Source organism: Perca flavescens, chromosome 6 (assembly GCF_004354835.1).
Source record: "Perca flavescens isolate YP-PL-M2 chromosome 6, PFLA_1.0, whole genome shotgun sequence".
In the NCBI taxonomy this organism is placed as follows: Eukaryota; Metazoa; Chordata; class Actinopteri; order Perciformes; family Percidae; genus Perca; species Perca flavescens.
Window position 1 is genome coordinate 28,318,972 of NC_041336.1, and position 22,910 is coordinate 28,341,881.

General features: G+C 39.6%; 1 protein-coding gene across 1 annotated transcript; it reads left to right on the top strand.

Annotated features, from left to right (window-relative positions):
• The first annotated feature begins 402 nt into the window (after positions 1-402).
• fxyd3 (FXYD domain containing ion transport regulator 3) lies at positions 403-21,865 on the top strand. Its single transcript, XM_028580428.1, has 8 exons — positions 403-663; positions 14,339-14,394; positions 15,325-15,357; positions 18,521-18,544; positions 18,759-18,833; positions 18,941-18,977; positions 19,161-19,204; positions 21,122-21,865. The coding sequence occupies exons 2-8, from the start codon at positions 14,361-14,363 to the stop codon at positions 21,139-21,141; spliced, it is 267 nt and encodes an 88-aa protein (XP_028436229.1). The 5' UTR covers positions 403-663; positions 14,339-14,360; the 3' UTR covers positions 21,142-21,865.
• Positions 21,866-22,910: the final 1,045 nt, after the last annotated feature.

The window sequence follows — 22,910 nt, forward strand, 5'->3', positions numbered from 1 at the left end:
GGATAAAGATTAATCATCAACCATTTCAATATTGACATGACGCAAAAAAAAACTATATTTGTTAGAAACCATTGGTGTGCACATTCAAAATGAAAATAAATGTCACTATGCTAAACCAGATTTTACTATGTCACTGAATTGTTTTTCACAGGTATATAAGCTAATGTAAATCAGCTTGACTTTAACTTCTATAACTGAGAAGGGCAGTTATTGATCTAAAGTGTCCATAGCTATAATCGATATGCACCGAATATAGTATAATATTATTCCTATTAATCTAGTGGAAGTAAATCTGCCCGACGCATTTCGAGATCGTCGTTGTCGACAACCAAACATTAACTGCTTTACTACTCTTTATCCCGGCTCGCGGTCCTGACTCTGGATCAGCTTCAACGCCCCGCTCGTCTCCAGCTGTGTACTCTTCAGCTTGCCAGCTGGACCACAGAAACCGACCCCGGATCAGAATTCACGGACAAAACTTCCAGCATTTTCAAACTCAACCCCCTTTTCTGAAACCAAGCCAACCTGTTGAGTGTCACAGTGGAGAAGGCAGGCAGGGTGTTGGCGTATTGCGTGGAGAAAAGTCGCTTGTTCTGAGTCAGATATCCGCCTTCTTGGGAGAAATTTCCTTGTTTTGTAGTTGCTAAATCCAACGTGTGAGAGGTAAGAACAAAGAAAGCTCATATTTCACAGAAGTATATCTCCTTCAGTGTTTTTTGTATTTGAGGAAAGTTGTTTATGAAGTTAACATTTTCCAAATATGCTCGTGAGCATCCTTTTAGGCAAATGAAGAACATTTGAGCTAACGTCAGGCTAATTTTAAGGATGCATTTAAGCTAACGTTAGCTTCTGAACAACTTCGTTTGCAAAGGAAACTGTTGTTAAATCTCTGTATTTCGTATTAACTGGCCCATTGAGTGATTTAAAACGGCTTAAATAAAATAGCAACTTTTTTTTACCAGACTAAAGTAGGCCTATGTCATTCTAAAAAATGTGAAGTACAATACATATGTCATAATAAGCCTGTAATGTTATCCGGTTGACATTTTAACTCGAGCCCAAGAGTGCCAGGACAATGGAACGGCACATGCCCACGGGCCAGCGTGCGTAACGGCCAGGGTATACAGGCTAACGTTACACTATTTGACACAAAAAGGTTCTTGTGTCTGTTTGTATTTTTAACGTTAGTTCTTGTTTAACCCTCTATATAAGAGACAAATGACAATACACCACGTGTTTATATTTGATGCACGGCTTTCACAGACTTGTTTAAAATAAAACCATTCAGTAAATTATATTAGAGAGCAGAGAATCACACCCAAGAATTAGTCATTTTAGACATTTTACTCGTGAAACACACAGTTCCAATTAAGACTTAGTGCTGTGGAATTTTTCAGTATTTTCATACAGTCACATACTTTATTGAACACATACTGTAAGCTTGTGTGTGTGTGTGTGTGTGTGTGTGTGTGTGTGTGTGTGTGTGTGTTGTTTGTTTTTGTAAAGGCCAATTGATAAGAGCAGTGGTGATAACAGTTTGCTACCATGTGGCACAAGGACAGATTAGGGCAAGGACAGATACAGGGGTCAAATACTGCTGTACAATGTAAAACTGTAAGGAAGAAAAGAACTACAAAAGATTGGTTATTTGTTGGATTACAGTAAACAAATACAAATTTAAAAACATTTTTTGTTAGGTTGCTTACAGTCAAACGCCTCAAAATGTACAATAGGAAACAATTATATTCCCATTTTAGGAGCTGTAACCTGCAAGAATTGGTTATCAGATTATCATCTGTCACTTTTGTATTGACTCATTCTTTCAGCACTAATGTAAGGCAGGTTTCTAGATCACTTTGACACTGTTTATGGGGCACGTGAAGGTGTATGGCAAAATGCCTTGAGCAATTAACTGATTATAAAAACCTAGAGATGCAGAATTATTTTTTTACATTATCAATGTGTTTCTGTGACCTAAAGTTACAGATACAGACTGTGCATGGGTAGTCTGAATTAGGGCTGGGCGATATATCGATATAAAAAATATATCGATATATTTTTAAATGAGATATGGAATTAGACCATATCGCATATATCGATATAGTTCAAATGTGATCCTTGCTCCCATAGATATATATACACAGATGTCGCCTTGAGGTTCTAAACATCGCCGCCATCTTGGAACAGGGGTCCGAAGCATTCAGATCAACGCTAAAGATGCCGGACTTTTGTACTGCTTAATTATGTTCGATAGAGGAAATGAAAAGAACAAACAGCAATGAATAACATTTAACAGGTGACAATGTGTTTTATGATTATGTATGCCGCCTTCGACCAGCAACCTGAGCTCCGGCGGCAGCGGGAGGCTGAGAGCTCCGGGCCGGGCCGCAGCGCCTCTTCCCCCGGAAAAACACAGCTTTGCCTTGCTGCTGCGCCGGTCCCCGCTGATCCAAATCGGACCAGCCAAAGACAGAGTGGTGATCGGTAGGATCTTACACCTAGTCCAGGACGACCTGTATGTCGATATCGGGCGGAAAGTTCCACTAAGTTTGCCGGGCGGCAGGCGGACGGAGAGAAGCTACAGCGGGCAGCAGAGACCGTCTGCGGCTGCAGGATCTGGAGCTCAGTGCCCGTTAAAATTACATGTAACGCATAAATACATACAGAAATAAATAGTGGAGGAATGAGCCTGGACATTTCAGTCTGTTTTAAACTTCACCTTGAAGCAGAAACTCTTAGTTCAGAAGGGTGAAGTTTCCGCTTTGACTCAGATCTGTGAACCGATCATAATAAATATTCTTTGTATTAACACATTAATTAGTTTCTTTGTTTTGTAGTCGATAGTTCATCTTTTAGTTTACTTAAGTGGAAGCAGTATCAAGTGGAAGAATGGGACTATAAACCTAGGCTTACAGGCATGAGGCATTACATTTTGAACAAAGTAGATTATATTAATATCAAAAGCTTAATTGACCTTTGGAACGAATCACAAATATGGAGCTTTGATTTCAAAAAAGGTACTCCTGTTATACAGTATTTAGGTTTACATTTTATTATTTGAACAGCTGAGCATTTAATCATGAACCAGGTGAAGAAACCGGTTTATTATTTATTTGATTTTGCAACTGTTTCTATGAAACTACTTGTGACAGGTCATATTTGATTTTGGCTTTGACTGAACATTTGCTCTCACTTTGCGGAAAAAAATATCGGGATATATATCGTATATCGATATTCAGCCAAAATATATCGGGATATGACTTTTGGTCCATATCGCCCAGCCCTAGTCTGAATCCACGACGTTCCACTTCCGGGATTGCTCCGTTGCCAACGGAAATTCACCGGATTTCAATCTTTTCAGCCGGATGTCCGTTACCTTCCGCTTTCTTTGTGTTTCAAACTCTGGTCGAATTCTGAGGATTATGGTTAACTGCTCCTCAGATCTTTGCAGGGTCCAATCTGAGTTTTCCGTTGCACGATGAAAACAACTTTTGAACGAGCACATGTTCCCCCAAAAGAAGTTCCTTCCCGAGGCTATTTTGCAGCGGCACCGTGGCTCTGTCCGGAGCTAAGCGCCACCCATTACGATTGTGACTGGTTTAAAGAAATGCCAATAAACCAGAGCACGTCTTTCTCCCATCCCCGGAATGCTGGGTGGACTAGCCAGACCCTCCTCTGCAGCGCTGTGGAAGAAGGTCTGGCAAAGCGAGAGTAGTGTAAATAAGAAGCCACAGGTAAACGTCAGGTTTTAGTTTTCACTGACCAGAATCATGGAGCAAATGTTAATTTCATACCAAAAATGTACCCTCATACAGGGGGAATTCAATTGTACAAGAGGCACAGAATGGGCCAGAATGCACTGCAGCAGGGACATCTATTTTGTTTTGAGCATGTGGTGTTGCCATGACCATATAGGCTACATGGTGCAAAGCTAGAATACTCTTTGGCAAGCTGTCTACACTATGTCTGTCCTGCAACAAGTGGATGTCCCTTCAGATTTAAATGCACCTTAGTTCTACTTATATGAACACCGTTTTACAGAGAGAGAGAAAAGTGAGGTAGAGGAAGATGAGAGAGGTTACGCGATGAGAGACAGACAGATGGATGGAAGGTGAACAAAGGCGGCAGACAGAGTTGTCTTTCCTTTCTCAGGTGAAACAGATTTAGCTTGCTATCCTCACCTCTCCTCGCATGACCACAATTCCTAAAAAAAGAAAACGAGAGCAAGTGAGGGAGAACTGTTGGAGGGGAGAAAGACAGAGCGTTCTTAGGCGAGACACTTTCTCCTCACCTTTCCTCGCATCACTCTGAAGTCTCACAGACACAAATTTAGAAACCTCAACAAAACGACATAGATTTTTACTGTGAGTGTGACTCCTCAGTGTAATCACAAAGCTTTCATTTACAGCTCTGCAGAGACACAGCTATTCATTTCTAATTTGTTAACTAGATATTTTTTATTTGCACCTCATAGTTATACCTGTTAAATCGTCTTACAGCGTTATTGGAATGTTGGAAGCACGACAGATGATTCAGGGCTTATGCAGCGTTTATTAGAGAAGTTTCTAGTCAATGATAGGTTGATAAGATTAATAGTTTTATTTATGAAAGATGAGATGAATCGAGGGAAATGTACTCCATCCTTTTGTCCGTTGACTATGACCGCAGAGTGAGGAGCATGAAGTCTGTTGCTAGCCACTCCCTGCGAGCCTTGTGGTTACCATGTGTGACTCAGGGCTCTAGTATGCTCCACTCCCTCTTACCCTCTGTCTCTTTGTGTCCCTCCTCATTCCAGCTCCACACACTTCCTCGTCTTCCTACCTCCCTCTCTCATTACACCAGGCTTGAAGGAAGACCTCTTTCTCTCCCTCTCTTGCCCACTCTTATTTCCCAACTTGATAACTTGTTTGTACTTTACTTTTTTCATTCTCTTTCTCGGTCCTTCTTTCCCTTTCTTTATTAGTGAACTCACTGCCTCCACTGACGCCCCAGGACCCTCTGTTGCTTCCTTTTTTTTAAATCTCTTTTGTTTATTTTTAGCATTACATATGAATGGAGTCACACTTAAGTTGCATTTGTCGTATTTTTTACAGTAATAATTGTGCTTTATCAATCCCATTTCCAGATATTCAGTTCCAGAGAAACATCATATACTGTAGTCATAAAATGACCAACTCCTGTCCTGAGTGCATTGGTAAAGTGAATGGAGGAAAACGTTAAGCTAAATTGTACAGTTACTCAGCTGAGCTAAAAGCAAATTATTCATCACAGATTGCAAAGCAAGTTCACACTGTGTTTAGTGTGTGTGAAGTCCACAACGTCAGAGACATTTCTGTGTGTGTGTGTGTGTGTGTGTGTGTGTGTGTGTGTGTGTGTGTGTGTGTGTGTGTGTGTGTGTGTGTGTGTGTGTGTGTGTGTGTGTGTGTGTGTGTGTGTGTGTGTGTGAAAGCATGTGTTGCATACTGGAATCCAGTGTTGCTAATTTGGGAATAAAAAATTCCACAGAGAATAGGCAGCTGTCTTTGTAGTGCCGTACAGGAACGAACACACACACACACACACACACACACACACACCCACACACACCAGTGTTCAGCATTCAAACAGTTCGGTGGGGGGAGTGTTGAAAAATAGAGACAGGGACAAAGTACATGCTGTGCACACCACATCCTGTAATTCACACAGTCATATGCACACAAAAGAGAGGAAGCACAAATTGAATCTCTGCTTTTTGGCATAAAGTAGTAAAGTAGCATTTAGACAAGATAAAATACGTACTTTTACAGACTGTAAAATATTTTTTTATTTAGTTTTTTAGACATCTAGTGTATGTTTTTCATACACTTCATACCACAGATTCCTATGACACTTGTCCCCTGAACCTGAACAGGGTAAGCAATTTGAAGAATGGATGGCTAAAATTTTGGCTGTTGTAGTAAAACACTTTGCTTCCTATTTCACTAGTTTGAAGGGACAAATGTTAGTTATTGAAAGCACATGACTGTGCGTGTTTGTGTGTATGAGCATATAGGGTTGTCTGTATGTGTGTTGTCACGTAACTTAGTCACAAGGGAGAAAACATTTTCTCTGTATGTGTGCAATGTGACCCTCCGTGTGTGTATATTTGTGTTTGTGTGTTTTTGTCACCCTATTTTCCACTTACATATTTTCCTTATTGCCGACACTTTGTCGTGTTTGCTGCAGGACTTAAGAATTGGGCATGCTCGGGCAGAGACTGGGTGAGTGGACTTACCGGAGCGTTGGCATACGGCAGGCAGAGAGCATTTCTATATGTATCTCTGTCCTGTTCTTCACATCAGTGAGGCTTTCTTCTCTTGTTTCAACGAAGTGAATACATGACGAAGTGACTGGATCTATCCATCACCTCTCGCGCGTGGATTCTCAACGTCCCGGCTGTTGCCCGGTCTTTGAGACACAGCTGTTGTCTGTTTTTTTTTTAAATCACAACACGCGTTTCACAATACACGGTTAGTTAGCGTAGTTAACACTACACACAGTTAGTTAACACTACACACAGTGAAGTTACGTGTCCTGTTTTTATTTCACGCATACTATCTGCTTGAGTGAGTGAAGCTGTGGGCTTCACTCACTCTGTTTGTTTGTTTTGGAGAAGAGTTGTCAGGCAAAGTGGAAGAGCGCGTGTCACGGAGGATAATGGGAGCAATGCCAGTAAAATTGTTATAGCACTTTTTTTGAAAACAGTTTAATGAGCTTAAAATTGCACATTGCAACTGTTATTTTGAAAAGCTGGTTATGTATTAATTATATATTTAAATTTTATATTTAGTGTAGTGTGTAGCACAGAGTCTGTACTATAGACCCCCCGCTCCTTCCCCCGGTCAATGGCAACCCTACCACCTTAACTAACAAATTTTCTGCGGGAAACCCTGGACAGAGTAGTCTCGCATTGCCAGACCTTCCTCCACAGCACTGCGGAGGAGGGTCTGGCTAGTCCACGCAGCATTCCGGGATGGGAGAAAAACATGCTCTGGCTTATTGGCATTTCTTTAAGCCAATCACGATCGTCTTGGGTGGCGCTAAGCTCCGCCCGGTGCTGCTTCAAAATAGCCTCGAGAAGGAAGTTGATTTGATGGAAACAACGTTCAAGTTTTTTTAGTTGTGCAACAGAAAACTCAGATTGGACAGATAGTCTAGCTAGCTGCCTCAATTTACCATGCAGACATCTGACAGTTAGTCCTCACAAATCCACCCGAGTTTAAAATTCCAACACAAAGAAAGCGGAAGGTAACGGAAATCAGCGGAAAGACATGCATCCGGCGGAATTTCCTGCGGCAGCGGAGCAATCCCGGCAGTGGAACGTGGTGGATATAGACTAATGACAGAGTGACAGATACATCTCTATATTTTAGAGATGTAGCTGTAGCTTATTGTGTAACCTTACTGTTTGATAAGAGAGAAGAGTGGGGTGGAAAAGAGAAGATGATATTGTATGAGCGTGAGACGGGCATAGAAAAGACTTAACAAAAGGAGAGGAGAGGTGACGGGTGAAGGACATGCAGAGGTGCGTCAGAGAAGGGAAGTATCACAGGAGAGGTTTAAAGAGGCTGGAGAGGATTGGAGAGGAGACAGCAGCTCAACAAAAGCAGTAGAGCAGTTTCAAACAAACGGGAGATTCTTCAAGCTTTTCACATAGGTGGAAAAAAGTGTCAGAGAGAGAGAGAAGACAGAATGAAAGAAGCGGAGAAAGTAAGAGAGAAAAAAGTGGAAAACAGTCCTAAAGACAGAAGGAAAAAGAAGAGGGGCAGTCGGAGACAGGCCGAGTAGCATGACAGAGCCAGAAAAGAAAGCTCTTTATCCTTGGAGCCAGGCTGAGCTGGAGTAGGGGCTCCACAGGGAGAAATTCTTAATTGGTAATAAAGCCATTATTGGTATCAGCCTACATCAAACCGTTTCCTGCAACAGAATTACAATTCTTGTTTATTTCTAAAAGATGTGTGTAGTGTACTAGCTTTCCCGCTATAACTACATTAGATCTGAAACAATTAGTTGATTATTTGATTAGTCGATTAAAGGTGCAGTAGGTAAGACTTATAAAACTAACTTTCTGTCAGATTTGCTCAGAATGACCCTATGTTCGAGTAGAACTACATGAAGTAGGTAATTAAAAATAAAAAAATCTGGCTCCTCTGGCACCACCTACAGCCTGTAGTGTGATTTGCAAAAATCCACAGCTCCCTGTTCAGATGCACCAATTAGGGCCGGGGGTCTAACTGCGTGTCAATCACTGCTCATGCACAAGCATTCATTGTCCCTTGTGGGGGGAGGGGCGTAGGAGACAGTTTTGGCCTTTAGCGGAAAGGGGGAGGGACTGAGATGTTGTCGATGATCAAATTTTGTTGCTAAGTCCTGGATCTTCACAATCCTACCTACAGCACCTTTTAAGTCTATTAATTGTTTAAGTCTTTTAAAGCAGCCTCTCCAGTGTGACGATTTGTAGCTTTTCTTTGCAAGCATGTAATATACACCATACTTTACCTATCCACCAGGATGCTCTTGGCATAGATATAGAACAATAGATATGACATGACGTCATAACTAATGGTATAACTGTCCGCCATCTTACTAGGGTACTGTTTACAATTGACACGTATGGCAACAAGTATGGTTGTCAGCTGTGCAGCACCTAACTGCTTTACCAGAAGGACCACAGAGACCAGGAGGCTGGCATCACTTTCCACATGTCAGTAGGAGAAGTTTTTCTCTTCTTTTTTAACTATAAATACAGAAAAGTTGGTGAACTAGCTAGTTACGTTACCTAGCAACACACCGGCTGAGATGTCAGTTATTGGTGATTGCTGGCTAGCTCTTAACAGCATTTATGAACAGCAAACATTGTTTTAGTTGATTGATTTTTGACCTCAAATAATACATTTAGTAACGTTAACGTTACAACCGTTTTTTTTTAACACGTCGTTAATATTACCTTTATAGGCGATTTCACTCAATCTATGTTAAGTTTTCAGTTAAATTAAAGTTAACGACAAGTACTCTTCTTTACTCCTAAATCTCATTTTATAATATCTCAAGACAAATCCAGCAAGCTAACGGTACGTTAAAATGTAACGTTACACATAGAGTAAAGTTACGTTACACAAATCAACATTAGCCATGTTGGAGCCCTAACCAACCAGCCGCACTTAACGGTACATTTTCACCAGCTAACGTTAGCTCCCCAAACATTAGCCATGTGGAATCCTGCTGTCAGTCATCGTCTATTAACATATATTGTTATCAGCTTACCTCATGCCTTTACATGATTTTCCTTTCAGTAAAGAAAATTAAAACTTAATAACCCATGTCTTGATGAGGTAAAGTAACTTCAGCAGCAAAGTCTCCGCATTACTATCATTAATGTAATTTCCATAATGTTAGCGCAATGAAAATTGCGACAAGTCCATCATCAGTTCTGGTGAAGTCATTATAGCCTTTATTAACAAAAACTCATTGAAGCTAGCGAGGCTCTCCAACTACTCCGCTCATTGTCAAAACAAACTCCATGCCGGCCGGTAAACGCTAAACAGGAAGTAGCGGGGTTAATGGGAAATGTGGTCTTATAGTTAAGATAAAATCTACAGACACAAATAAATGTATTAATAAATTACAGTCTTATCGTAACTACCGCTCTATAGACCATAATACTAAATCTATTTAGGATTTCTATATTAAAAAATATTGTTTAATGTATATTAGCCATTCAGAATACCAAAGACCGTTTTTAAATATTAAGTTCAGGCAAAATTGAATAAATTAAATTATTACCTGCAATATAAATGCTAAATTATGAGATTATCTTTATAATTGAACAAATTACTTGTTCTCTTGGAGCTATATCAATCAAAATTCCACCCAAATCTCTATTTTTTGTTTTGTTCTAGAAAGGCACAGTTGTCTTACAGTCATTACTTTGAATTAAAACCACTATTGATGTATTGGTAGAAAAATATAAGGATTATAAAGACAACATGAGCCTCTTTCCCCATTGGTTCCAATGGAAGCTATTCTAAAACTTAACCCTGGTAAGATGGCCGCCAAGTGGTTCCATCTTGGAATGGCAAGTCAGAATTACATGTCATATCTATTGTTCTATATCTATATACACAATGATTTGAAATATACTCCTCCAGCACTCACCTCCTGGCTCCGCCTTACACTAACATTTGCTTTGGAATATGATCTTCAAATAGAAACAGGGAGGCGCCACCTAGTTTATATACTCTTCTGCTTTCTGTTCCTCACACCTATCTCGTCTCTTTAACCCTTTCACTTTTCTCACTCTTTCTTTCTCTCCGCTGCCTCCCGTTTCTAATAAGCCTTTCCCACTGGCCAAAAAAAACACTAACACACACTAACTGGCTTTTGTCTGCAGTGGGAAAGGTTACAATCGGCATTCACTCCAGGGACAAAAGACTCTGCAGTATACACAGATATTTATAGGCTCCAGCTCCGATGGCCAGTGATGGAAACAGCACACCTGGGGAAATGATAATTTTCCTTTTCGCGATGTTGTCAGGCATGTGCATCTCAGCTACAAAATCTCCGCCCAAGCAGTGCTTGAACATCAAATTAGTCAGCACCAAGTTTGAAAGAGAGGTATAAAAAAGAAGTAAACACCGTAACATTTTCACTGGCCTCCATGCTGCTTTCAAACCTGCATATACACACACATTTGGGTGGAAAAAGGGTATAATAGTCTCATTTGTTTGCTCTCTGAGTCTTCTTGTCTGTCCCAGTCCTTCTCGCTGTTCTCGCCTTTTCCCTCCATCTCTTCCTCCTCTCTCTACTCTCTGTGTGGCTTTCTCCTGAAGTAAACCATTCTCTAGTGGTTGTTGGCCTGTTTCCCATCCTCTACATTCCCCCTGCCTCGCCTTGGGTTGCTGTGGGGAGGCACCAGGAGAGGTGTACTCATCTTGCTCTTCACTTTCTCCCTTTCTACCAAACTCCAAATACCAACAGCAAAGGAGGGAGACACATTGTTTTACTTACATCCTCCCTTATAAAAAAAAAAGACATTTTATATATATAATATAATTGAAAAAATATTGCATCCTGCTCATGTACGCACATGGTATGGCGCACTTGGAAACTGCTAGGTGGCAGCGTCATCACAGTAAACAGTAACATTTGCAATATACATAAACATGTTGTCACTTTCGGAATCTTTTTGATGTTAACAATAAACACTTATAATACAGGGAAACTGTGTCATACCTTTCTGACTTCTTTCGTCTTCCAGTAGTTACAGTTAGGCTAATGCAAGTGCTGTCCATCAGAACGGAGCGTTTTCAGAGCCCGTGTTGTGACGGTCACGCAGCTAGCAACAGGCACGGCATACTAAACTAGCTAAAAATATAATTCAATAAATACAAGAAGTTTGTTGACTAAATAAACAAGAGAGTCATGGTGGCGGAAAAGATAGTGATTAGGGCTGAGCAATATATCGATATTATATAGATATCGTGATATGAGACTAGATATCGTCTTAGATTTTGGATATCGTAATATCCTGATATGACATAAGTGTTGTCTTTTACTGGTTTTATTTAAATTTTTTTATTTGTATTTTATTAGTGTTGAGAATCTCACATACACCTATTTAAATTTTTCAGATTCTATGACAAACAATATACTTATTCTCTTACTTATTCAAGTGTAGAAATTAAAAGATGAGATTAACAAACAAACATACAAATGAACCAACAAAAATAACACCATAGTAACAAAAATATAAATAAAACGGGGAGAAATAATTTTCAAAAAAGTGAAGAAATACAGTTAGGCCATTTATCTGAGACATAGTTGTACCACTTCTGCCAGTGCTCAAGAAATGTTTTGTTTTTTACTGGTTTTAAAGGCTGCATTACAGTTAAGGGATGTACCTTTCTGAACTTAGCAGACTGTTCTAGCTGTTTGCCTTTTCCCCACTTAGACATTATGTCCACATTACTGATGATTATTTATCTAAAATCTAAGTGTGAAGATATTTTGTTAAAGCACCAATTGTCAACCCTAGAATATCGCCGCAATATCGATATTGAGGTATTTGGTTAAGAATATCGTGTTACTGATTTTTTTCCTTATTGCTCAGCCCTAGTAGTGGTGAGGGTGATTTTGGTGGCAATATACAGCCTTTTTGAACCGGAATATTCAAATGTCACGACGACGAAAAACCGACGAAATTCACACTGCATTAACATTGTGAGATCGGGCACGCCTTTGTGGAAGGTCTGCGCCCTTCTAGTTGCCTTTGTTAGCACATTGATGTGTATCTTGGCCCATTACCGCCACCTGTAGCTCAGTGAAATAGTATGAAACCATTGGCTCCACTGTTTATCACATGCATGTGCATCATGTACACTACATAAACAAAAGGGATCCACTCAAAAAAGAAAACTACTCCATAGCACTACCAGAGGTCAAAATGTCTACCTTTGACCTACAGCACTATTTTCTCTTGTTTGTTCTCTTTGATTACTTCCGCCCTTCTCATATTTTTCATTTGTTATTCATCAATTTGTCATAAAGTTCACGTTTGAGCAAACTGAGAGGACGGACAGATCCTAATGCTGAAAAGCTGTAGCTTCAGCAGGAATTCAGACCAGTGCAAAAGGCAAACTAATTTTAAACGTACACATGTTCCACCAAAACAAGTTCCTTCCTGAGGCTTTTTTGCAGCGGGCACCACGGCATGTCTCCGGTGCCTAGCACCGCTCAAGCCGATTGTATAATAATACAATAATACAATAAATGCCATTAAATCGGAGCATGTTTTTCTCCCATCACCGAATGCTATGTGGAGTAGCCAGACCCTCCTAGTCAGACCCTCCTCCAGTGCGCTTTGGAGGAGGGTTTGGCGAAGCGAGATAGATAAACAGCCAGTCAACCCAATTTTAATTTGATGTCATCCAAATAATGCATTTTTATGCATATGGGCCTAAATGTTTGTGCTTGAGCGAGCTTTCACTCAAACGTGACTGTGTGAATGCCAGTTTGAAATGGCCACAGGTGTGTTTACTCTTCTCTATGGAATGCTCTTAACAGAAAAGTGCAGTGTGTGGAAAATCACTTCTGCGTTAAGGTGTGTCTCCTCCCGGTGCACGTCACCTCTGCTGCTGCTGCCACTTCAACATGGCAGCTAACAGCATGGACGCAGAGCCACTTAGTGCATGGGATGTCATTGTGGCTGTTAGAAAATGTACTTGTTCGTTAAGGATAATGAAATAGGGATTATTGTAAATCCCACCTTTGTGTCAGGAGAGAACTTTTAAGATGAGAGAGCTTTTTTTCAATTTTTAATCATTAGCAGGCATTGAAAAATTAAAATATCTCCATTGACTGATGGTACTTCAAAAAGAAGCTTGATACACTAATGTACGCTAAAATGACATTACAGACAGGAATAGCTTTGTAAGGGTGAGTGCACTTTAATATTATTCTCATGGATTTTTCTGTCAGCAAGGTAAATCTAGTTTGAAAGAAGAAAAATCTGGACAGTTGCAGCATGTGACTACAGTACTGTAAATTATATATGGTTGGAAAAGCCTGTAGTGAATTAAAATAAAACTATGGAAAAAGAAGAAATGAAGCGTTGGAGCTTCAACATGGCAGCAGTGTAAGCATTAAGCAGATTGATTTAGTTCCCCTATTAAGGCTTCTTTAGAGTACTTCGTACCCATCAACATCAGATCAAGTTTCTGTTTGTGAAAGAGAGTGGGATAAACCACTTGGTACCTATCTAAATTGAATCAGATTCTTTGTGTGTGCTTTAGAGGAAATGGATGTGTGTACTGTAAGAGTGAGTCTGTTTGTGTGTTGAAGTCCTATCAGTGCCCCTCAGAAAACACAGAGCGGCTAAATGTTACATCAGGGCACTGTTGACTGTTGGCTGGTATAAGCCAGTTTGGAGTACTGTAATCATCTTATTAACATGCACACAGACTTTCAAAATTGGATTATTTGTGCCATTGGGACTGGAGATAATATTATTTACCCCATGTTGATACAAGTAGAGCCTTAGTCTTGTTAGTTAATACAAGTTTTCATATCTTTATCACTAAGGGTTTTTGCTATGGTAACTAACTAGCATACAAAAATAGTATTAGTATACATCAATATAATTATCTTCTTAATTGTTGATGTATCTGATGTAAGTCATGTATTTTTTCTGTGGTATGTGTTATGTATTTATGTATCTAAGTATGTATGTGAGGCCTTTATAAAGGAAAGCCTTGTTCCTTGTTAAAGGACAATGAAGACTCTATAATGTTGTTGATATCAGTATTTGTATTTATCTCTGCAGGTGAACAGCCTCAAGCGTGAAAATGTCAAAGATCTGTGCTTTGGTGTTGATGACACGTGAGTACAACTCTTTAAGGTCTTTTTATTTAATCAATTAGTCACTTCCTCTTTTTAAAAGTCAAAGTGATTTGGATTCATTGTTAGAGTATCAGTTTTAGTCAACCAGAGAGCCACTTAGCACTAAACTCATTAATGTTCCATCTCTAAGTACTCCACTTCCTCTTTCCAGAGGAAATTCTGCCTGCAGGTCTGTCTACCATCAGCACATTGCTCAAGTATTTATATTTTTGTGACACTATGTAACATGTCTGCCGTGAGATAAAAAGCAGCAAAGTGAGTGATTGGTGTGAGAGATCATCTTGTCACTGGCTGTCTGGTTGACCCTTCACTCTAGATTTGAAACCGCCGGGACATCTGATGGGATTATGTGTCCTATAGAAATATAATGTATGAAATGAAATCCCTGTAAGTAAGATGGCAAATGAAGTGCTCTACAATTACAGTCCTGAAAAGGCGAGGATCACAACATCCACAGCTCCTTCAGGTGTTGTAAAAGAGAAAAGATGGGATAGACAAGGAGGAAGAGAGATTAAACATGCAGAGTTGTAATGTAACATATTTAAACAGATCTGGATTTCCAGATTTTAGGAGCTTTTTAAGAGGTGTTTTATTCATCAACACTGACAGTTTCATTTGTATCATCATTTCTATATGACAGACATGGCAATTTACCTGTCTTTCCTTTCCAAAAGTACCCACAAATAAAAAATAGAGAGCTCCTACAATATTAAGTGCACAAAACCAATATGAGTGAAACTATTTGTAGTATTTTAACAGTGTTTAGACCACATGGATCTATACTTTTCAAAGAAACCAACAGCAATGGGATTTTGTTTTTCTTTTCCACCCTCATGATCCATAATAAACTAAATGAGATACCTCGAGCTGTGTTTCACTATGGTAAAGTTTCTTTCTGAACTCTTGCAGTTGTGTCCCTGGTGCTGGCGGAAGAACAGAACTGTAAGTACACTAATATGTTTGTTTTTTCCACTCAATCAGCCCATCCAACTACAGAAACTAACATTTGATCTTTAGGAAGATGGCGCATGCAGCACATTCACGTGGAGCTGGTGGCAGTAAAATTTGCTCACGTTCTTCCTGAGATCTTTAAAACGGTTGATGGCAAACTGATAGTGGAAGACGAATTTCTAAACTTTGTTGTCACTAAAATGAGGACACTTAGCCAGGATGAAACAGTAATGCTGGCCTCCACTAATTTTCCGTCTGAGTGGATTGAGGAGTCAAAGAAGCTACTCTTTGAAGTTTGTCTGAAAACGACTCAACGATGTGTTTTGCACAAGGGTCCTCGGAAGGATATTAACAACGTCAAAGTGTGCCTAAAAGTTCTAAACGAGTGTGGGGAAGACACCCCAAGATTTGTATCATTTTATATGGATGAGCTTCCACCTGTAACATTCAGCAGCATTGATGTATCAGCACTCCTTGGCAGGATTGAACAGCTAAATAAGGAAGTGTCCTGTCTGAAAAAGATGATGGAAACTCAAGTAAGCGTATGTGAGGATCCGCGAGCGGTAACCGCGGCTGTGGACCAGCGTGTGGCCGAATTGGAGAGTCCTCGTGTACCAGATCACGACCACACCACCGGTATTAATCGGAAGGGAGACGGACGATGTGTGAGCACACTGGTTTCAGACACCCCACCGGGAACCGCGGCACTGAATATTCCTCCACAAACACAATCACAGTCACCTAAATGGAGCGTGATTGTGAAGGATGGTTGGCAATTAAAGCAGATGCAGAATAACGCGAATGCTGTGGCGGGGTATCCCCCGCCAAAACCCTATAACACTCGTGAATCAGCGAGAAGGGAGAGAAAGCAGATCGGAATAGTTGGAACCAGTGATGGGAGTAATATTTAAGTGGTCAAAACCAAGCTGGTGAGTGTGTTTGCTACTACATTTGCTCCTGATCTAGAAGCTGACATCTTAAGTAACTATCTGTCTGAAAAACTGAGTAGATCAGTTAGGTGTCGGAAGATTGTATCGTCACGACACAGGTTCAGCTCTTTTCATGCGACGGCTGAATGCAATGAAGTAAATGAAATGTACGATCCACAACTTTGGCCAGCAGGAATTTATGTTCGGCGTTACTATGAGGCTCGTCTGCCCCGTTTCACGTCAGCTGATGGAGGGCATGGAGCTGAGGGAGCCACTGGAGGTCAGCGGCAAGAACATGCAGTTGCAGTCCCTCCTGGTGGCCGCAATCTGGTGATTACTACGACCCAAGACAACGTCAACAACAAAGTCATTATAAAAGGCCTAATATGAAGTTTTGGGTTGGGTCATAAAATGCGCGTGGCCTGCGACAATTCTTGACAAATGTGATGTTGTGTGAGACTTTTTTAGCTAAACAGGATCTGGAAGATCTAAATAGATTACATATTGAATATTATGCTTCTGTGGAATCCACCACTGATCTTAGTACTAAAATTGTCCAAGGTAGGATACCTGGGGGTGTGGCTATCCTCTGGAATAAGAACTATTCACTAATATTGGGTGTGGATTGGCCTATTGGTATAGAGTTTAATTGTCATGATACAAAGTTTATTAATTTAAATATATACACTCCGTATGAGTGTTATCAAAATTAAGCTGAATACTTAAATAAATTAGCATTTGTTGGCTCTTTTATTCAAGACAATGCCTCAACCTGTATTTTTGTTGTAGGAGGCATGAATGCTGACATTTCTGATGCAAACTCTGTTTTCTAATCACCTAATGCATATTTGCACTGACATTGGTTTAATACCGTCAAGCAAGGTGCTTTTGCCTAATAATAGTTATACTTATATCAGTGAGGCATGGCATATTACCTCGTGGTTAGATCACTGTGTATGTACAACTGATGCACATGCTTCTTTGGATGCTATGGAGATTCATTATGATTTTGCCATTGCCGATCATACACCGTTTTCTCTGTCTCTAAATGTTAAGAAGCTACCAATTTTATCTACTGTAGCATCGGAGTTCGTCTGGGTGGTATTTTGTCACCTTTCCTTTTTAATGTGCATATGGATGATTTTTCACAACAATTAAATAAATGCAATACAGGATGTATGATAGGCTATACTCTCATTAATCACCTTATGTATGCAGATGATTTGGTAATCATTTGCTCATATAGTGCTGGGTTACAACAACTTTTGAAGGTTTGTTCTCAATACGGTGTGGATTTTGATATCAAATGCAAATAAGAGCAATACTATGATTGTTAGAAGTAAAGAAGTTAAAGAAAGAAAGAAATTATGATTTCCTGATTTCCTTTTATGTGGTACTGCCCTTAAAGTGTGTGATGAGATTAAATACCTTGGGTTTTTGCTAATGTTAAGGAAGCTTTATTCAAAGCATTCTGTACACCATTATATACTGCCCTCTTGTGGCGGTCTTACAGAAAAAAGAACATGCAGAGCCTGAATGTAGCGTATAATGATGGCATGAGACTGCTTCTAAAACAACCAAGATGGTGTAGTGCTAGTCACATGTTTGTTAGTGTTGGTGTATTCTGTCTTGATAAGAAACCTTGTTTATTGATACATGTGTAGAATGTCTGTCTCAGAAAACCGAATCATTCAAGCTTTAGGCCACATTGATTTTAGCTCTGTCAGGTATGCATCTAGACTGTGGAGACATTGGCGCTCCTGTTTGTATATTACTGGTGAAGGTTGTTTACCTTTTTATTAATTTATATGACTTGTACTGTATATTTATTGCTATGTTTGTAAATATTGTCATTTTTAATGTACTTTGGACCTTCCATTTGTGTCCTGAATAAAGTTATTATTATTATTATTATTATTATTATTATAATATATGGTTAATAGTTTTCTTTCCAAAAAGGTATTGTGTATTTATATCTGAAAATAATAAGACAAGAGAACCATAACCACCATCATCTTTTCTTTTACATTTTTGATTGAGTGTAATGTCACTTTTTGATGTTGAAATGTATTGACTTGATAGTCAGAAATGTCATTAGTGAGAGAATCAAACTAGGCAACTGTGTTTGGTTAACTGGCTTTGTACTGTTGACTTTATTATGTCACTGTTACTATCTGCTGCTTAAACCAACTTTCAACTGACCCTATTAATTTCTGTTCCTGCAGTGGAAGAGGACCCATTCACCTTTGGTAATCTAGTTTTTTTTTGTAATGTATTATTTTAAAAGTTAATGGAACTTGGAAGCTGATCTGTATGATTGACATTAAGGGCAGTTTGCTGTAAATCACTTGATTTGACTAGATAATGGTGTTTCTCGTGTAATTTGCTTGTAATGCTGCTTTACTTGGATGCCATAGCTTTATTTATTTATTTTCCAATGGTAACCATGACCTCTTTGTGCAGACTACCACAGACTGCGTGTTGGAGGCCTGATTCTAGCTGCTGTCCTCTGTCTCATTGGCATCACCATCCTGTTCAGTAAGATGCAAATGATGCACACACCCTTATCCACACAAACAGTCATAAACTGTCTCAACCCATGCACACATACACAGAAGGACAATTCCTCTTTTCCCTTGTTTCAGGTGGCCACTGCAGGTGCAAATTCAACCAGGACAAGAGGTGATCCTTCATGTGGTTAAACATTAAAACATCTGTGTAATTGCTGTGGAAACTCTGCTTTGGAAACTGGATACTTTACAGTCAATATAATATTGTAAAAACAGTACATGTGACCAAGTTCCAAAGATCATAGAAGTCTGCTGTTTTTCTCGTCTCATACTTTCTCCTTTCTTCTCTTTGCAGAAGGAGGACAGGAAGCAATGCTCAGCAGATGCTCTCCGACCAAGGTAATGCTTGTTCACCAACAGCGACCCCCTCTTCACCTTGTTAACTGACATTGGTGTGACTTTAGCCCCTTTCTACAGGACTAGAAACCTTTTGAGGAACTCCTCGCATTTAGACCGCAGGGACCAGGGTCTAAATTAAGTTGGGGGGGGGTCAGATCAGGGGGCGGTACCTTCTGAAAGTACAAGAACCTTTGGGGTGGGGGTTGCAGGGATGACCTTCGCTGATTGGATCGAACACCCATGTGCCTCTTCATTCATAAAACAAGGAAGTTCTCTGTTTGCTATTGGCTTCCTGACTCATTTTAAAAAAGACGAAGACGGATCGTGCTGGCGAGCGCGGCACACTGAACTGTGGGCTGGAGAGAGAGAGAGAGACAGCATGGAGTTGTGAATGAGAGAAAAAAACCATTATTTTCTGGTTGTTTCACGGCGGTTACGTTCTAAAGCAGGGATCTTAAACAGGGGGTCCAGGACCCCTAGGAGGTCCTCAGAGTCAATGCAGGGGGGCCTCCAAATAATTAATTCTTTTGAAAATTAAAAATATCTTAACGTGATTCCAACATATTATTAGTAAATACAAATCCCCACTGCTTACTGGCCTATGGGTAAGGTAGTCACTGAGATAGCCATCCACAGGATTTACTGTGCCACATGTATGTTTATCATTAAAACATGATTTATAAAATAATGACAACAATTATTAGGCTATTTTAATGTAATAGCTAAGTATTCTATGCAAAAGGCTTTAGGCCACCCTACACGTTATTGTAGGCCCAGTTTAATATGCAATTTCGTTTTAGACAATATTTGTAGTAGGGGGTCCCAGCTCCATCTCTCTTTCAGTTAAGGGGTCTTTGGCTTAAAAAACATTGAAGACCCCTGGTCTAAAGCACAAATGAATAACCATCAAACACCAGAAAGAAGTGCTCCTAGCGGTTGGTGGCTAAATTGCAGCGATCAAACAAAGAAGAAAAAGAAAGATCAGACGCAACACAGGGGGTGTCGTTGTCGGCACACGTGTTCCCAAAATAGCCCGCTTCTACACATCTTCACTATTTATCGCCTGTTTTCTCTATGTGCAACAACTTTGGTCTGTTTTGGAAATGCAACACATACAGTAAAGTACACGCAACCCCTCCCCCGGTTCCCCCTCAGCCCGTGCCTTGCGCTTTTATTGGCTGTAGCTCGCCGGCAGAGTTCCCAACAGCTCCAGATGTTTAGCCTTTAATATATCTGGAATGTTTTTATGAGACACCAGTTCACACATCACACTCAAGCATGTGTGCGCAAGTGCCAAGCGAATGCAAAAAGTCCTGTAGTGGGCACTTGCCATAAGCCTATGCATTAAAACGGTTAAAATGGCCGACAGCAACAACAACAACATCCGCCCTTGAAGTTAATGAGCTGATTAATGGGCGGAGATAAAAGCCTGTGTCGCACCAATACATTTTAAAAGGGCAACGGCCAATGGGGAAACACCAGCACTCTTGTCATCACACTCACTCCGACCAATGGTGAAACTTAATCACTTAGTGACTGAGTGACATAGTGACAGAATTTTGAGGTTATAGTGTATGTGCAGTTTGTGAGCCACTTAGCTGGGGCCTACGCCACTTGCCTGGGCACATACCCTGCTCATTATCTGACAATGTGAGTGTATATGACATCACTGTAAATTGAACTTAAATAGCCTAGTGTAAAATATAAAGTTAAAGTTTGTGATATTGGGATATACAGTAAACTAAAAATGTACTTGAAATAAAGCTTAAAATAGTAGTTAAACCACAGTTTAAATGTTTTTTAACTTCCATTTTGGAGAAAAGTAATCAACAAACAACATAACCCAGTTATTATATATATTATTTAGAATATTTTCAATTCACCTTCCTGTCTGTCTGTCTGTCTGTCTGTCTGCAGGTCGTTCCTGCGACTGTTAGATGTCAACCAGAAGACACAACCCGAACCTGCAACCAACAAATAACATGGAGGAGCAGCAGCAGCGGGATTTAAAATGTCCAACGAGAGGCTTTTGTTTTATCGTTAGAGCAACAGAAAGTAGTCTGTGTGTGCAAGATATGATGCTTTCTGCCTGATAAGTGAGCTACCAATCTGCAGACTGCACCTTCACATATACTCACACACACACACTTGCACACATGCACACACACACACACACACACACACACACGCCACTTTCATTTCAATCAACTGAAGTTGAAATGGCTTTGATATGAAGAAACCGTTCCTTCCATAACTCCGTGTGGATGCTTTGTCAGTCATTGTTGATAGTTTTGGTTGATTGAACTGAGAGTGACCGGTTAAAAGAAACCTATTACCAAAAAATTCCTTAAGTCTCCACATACAGTAGGTTGTGTCAATGTCTCACACTACTTCTGTTGTTTGTACGGTATGTGAAAGGTAAACATTGATGTAGATATTAGTCGCCTACTGTGACCAACCTAACCCACTGTCCATGCTTTTCTGTCACATATATGAAATCCACGTAGTCCTGAGTGTTTAGAGTGCTTTTGACAAAGTATGATAATCTGTTAATTCCCATGTTTAGCTTTATGGAGGAAAGTAGTGGATTGCACTGTTCAGAGATACAGAAACACTCTGTCATGTTTCTATAAAAAAACTATTGAAACAAACAACTATGAACTATGGAATGTGTTTTTTGTGTGTGTGTGGTTTATGTATTATTATTAATGCTAACTAGAATTTATCATTTGTTTACATTTTTTTTATTCTTTTTTCTAATCTTGATTTTCTTTTTACTCTTATTCTAGTTATAAGTATTTCCTTTTTAGAAAATATGAGTATGTGACAAATACAATCTTTGAATCTTGAATGATTTTAACGTTGTTCTCCCAAGTGTTACTTCTGAACTCTATCTAGTTATTGCATTGTAACTGGGCTATCGTATTACTTCTTAACTTTAACTGGATGAAATGACGTTGTTAAGCAGTCATCATGTTCCACTATCAACTCAGAACGGACTCAAGAAACATCTTTTAATTGATCTCAATTTGCAAAAACTATGTTACTAATGTAACTGTGGCTCTGCCCCCCTCCCCCTCCCCTTTTAAGTCTAAGCTGTCCTATAGAAATAAAGGCCTAAAAAATGCTCCAAAAATATAATATTTAACAGTAAAACATTGTGTATGTGTATGAGAACCTGAGTGCAATAAGAAATGTTAATGCACAGCAGAGTAAAACAATAAAATGAGATATAAACAACCTTTGCATATACACTACATGCAAATGATTTGTCACTATCAGGAAAAGTACAGGTGTAATAACATTTACACCTGTACCTTTTCTGTTATGACAGCGTCTGCTGGTGTCTTAGAAAGGCCCTGGTGGACACCGTGGTAAAGTTGGGTTTATATTGGACATTGGATATTCGACACATTCGAAAAATCTATTATGCGGCTTGCCATTTTGACCTATTCATGTCAAAATACTTCTGATGAACTCAGCTAACCCCCCCTACACAAAGCTTAAAAAAAACAAAACATCCTTTGATATTTAAAATATTTTTTTATATTAAAAAATGCTATAAATCTATTATGTGGCTTGACCTTTTGACCTATTCATGTCAAAATACTTCTGATGAACTCAGCTAACCCCCCTACACATAACGCAAAGCTTCTTTTAAAAAAAAAAACATCCTTTATTTTTTAAAATATTTTTTAATGTAAAA

Bases quoted from the DNA above. Each gene is read 5' to 3' on its own strand.
- fxyd3 (XM_028580428.1), top strand. From the start codon at position 14,361: ATGTCAAAGATCTGTGCTTTGGTGTTGATGACAC. The intron at 14,395-15,324 runs GTGAGTACAACT...GAACTCTTGCAG, and splicing joins TGCTTTGGTGTTGATGACAC to TTGTGTCCCTGGTGCTGGCG. The intron at 18,834-18,940 runs GTAAGATGCAAA...CCCTTGTTTCAG, and splicing joins TGGCATCACCATCCTGTTCA to GTGGCCACTGCAGGTGCAAA.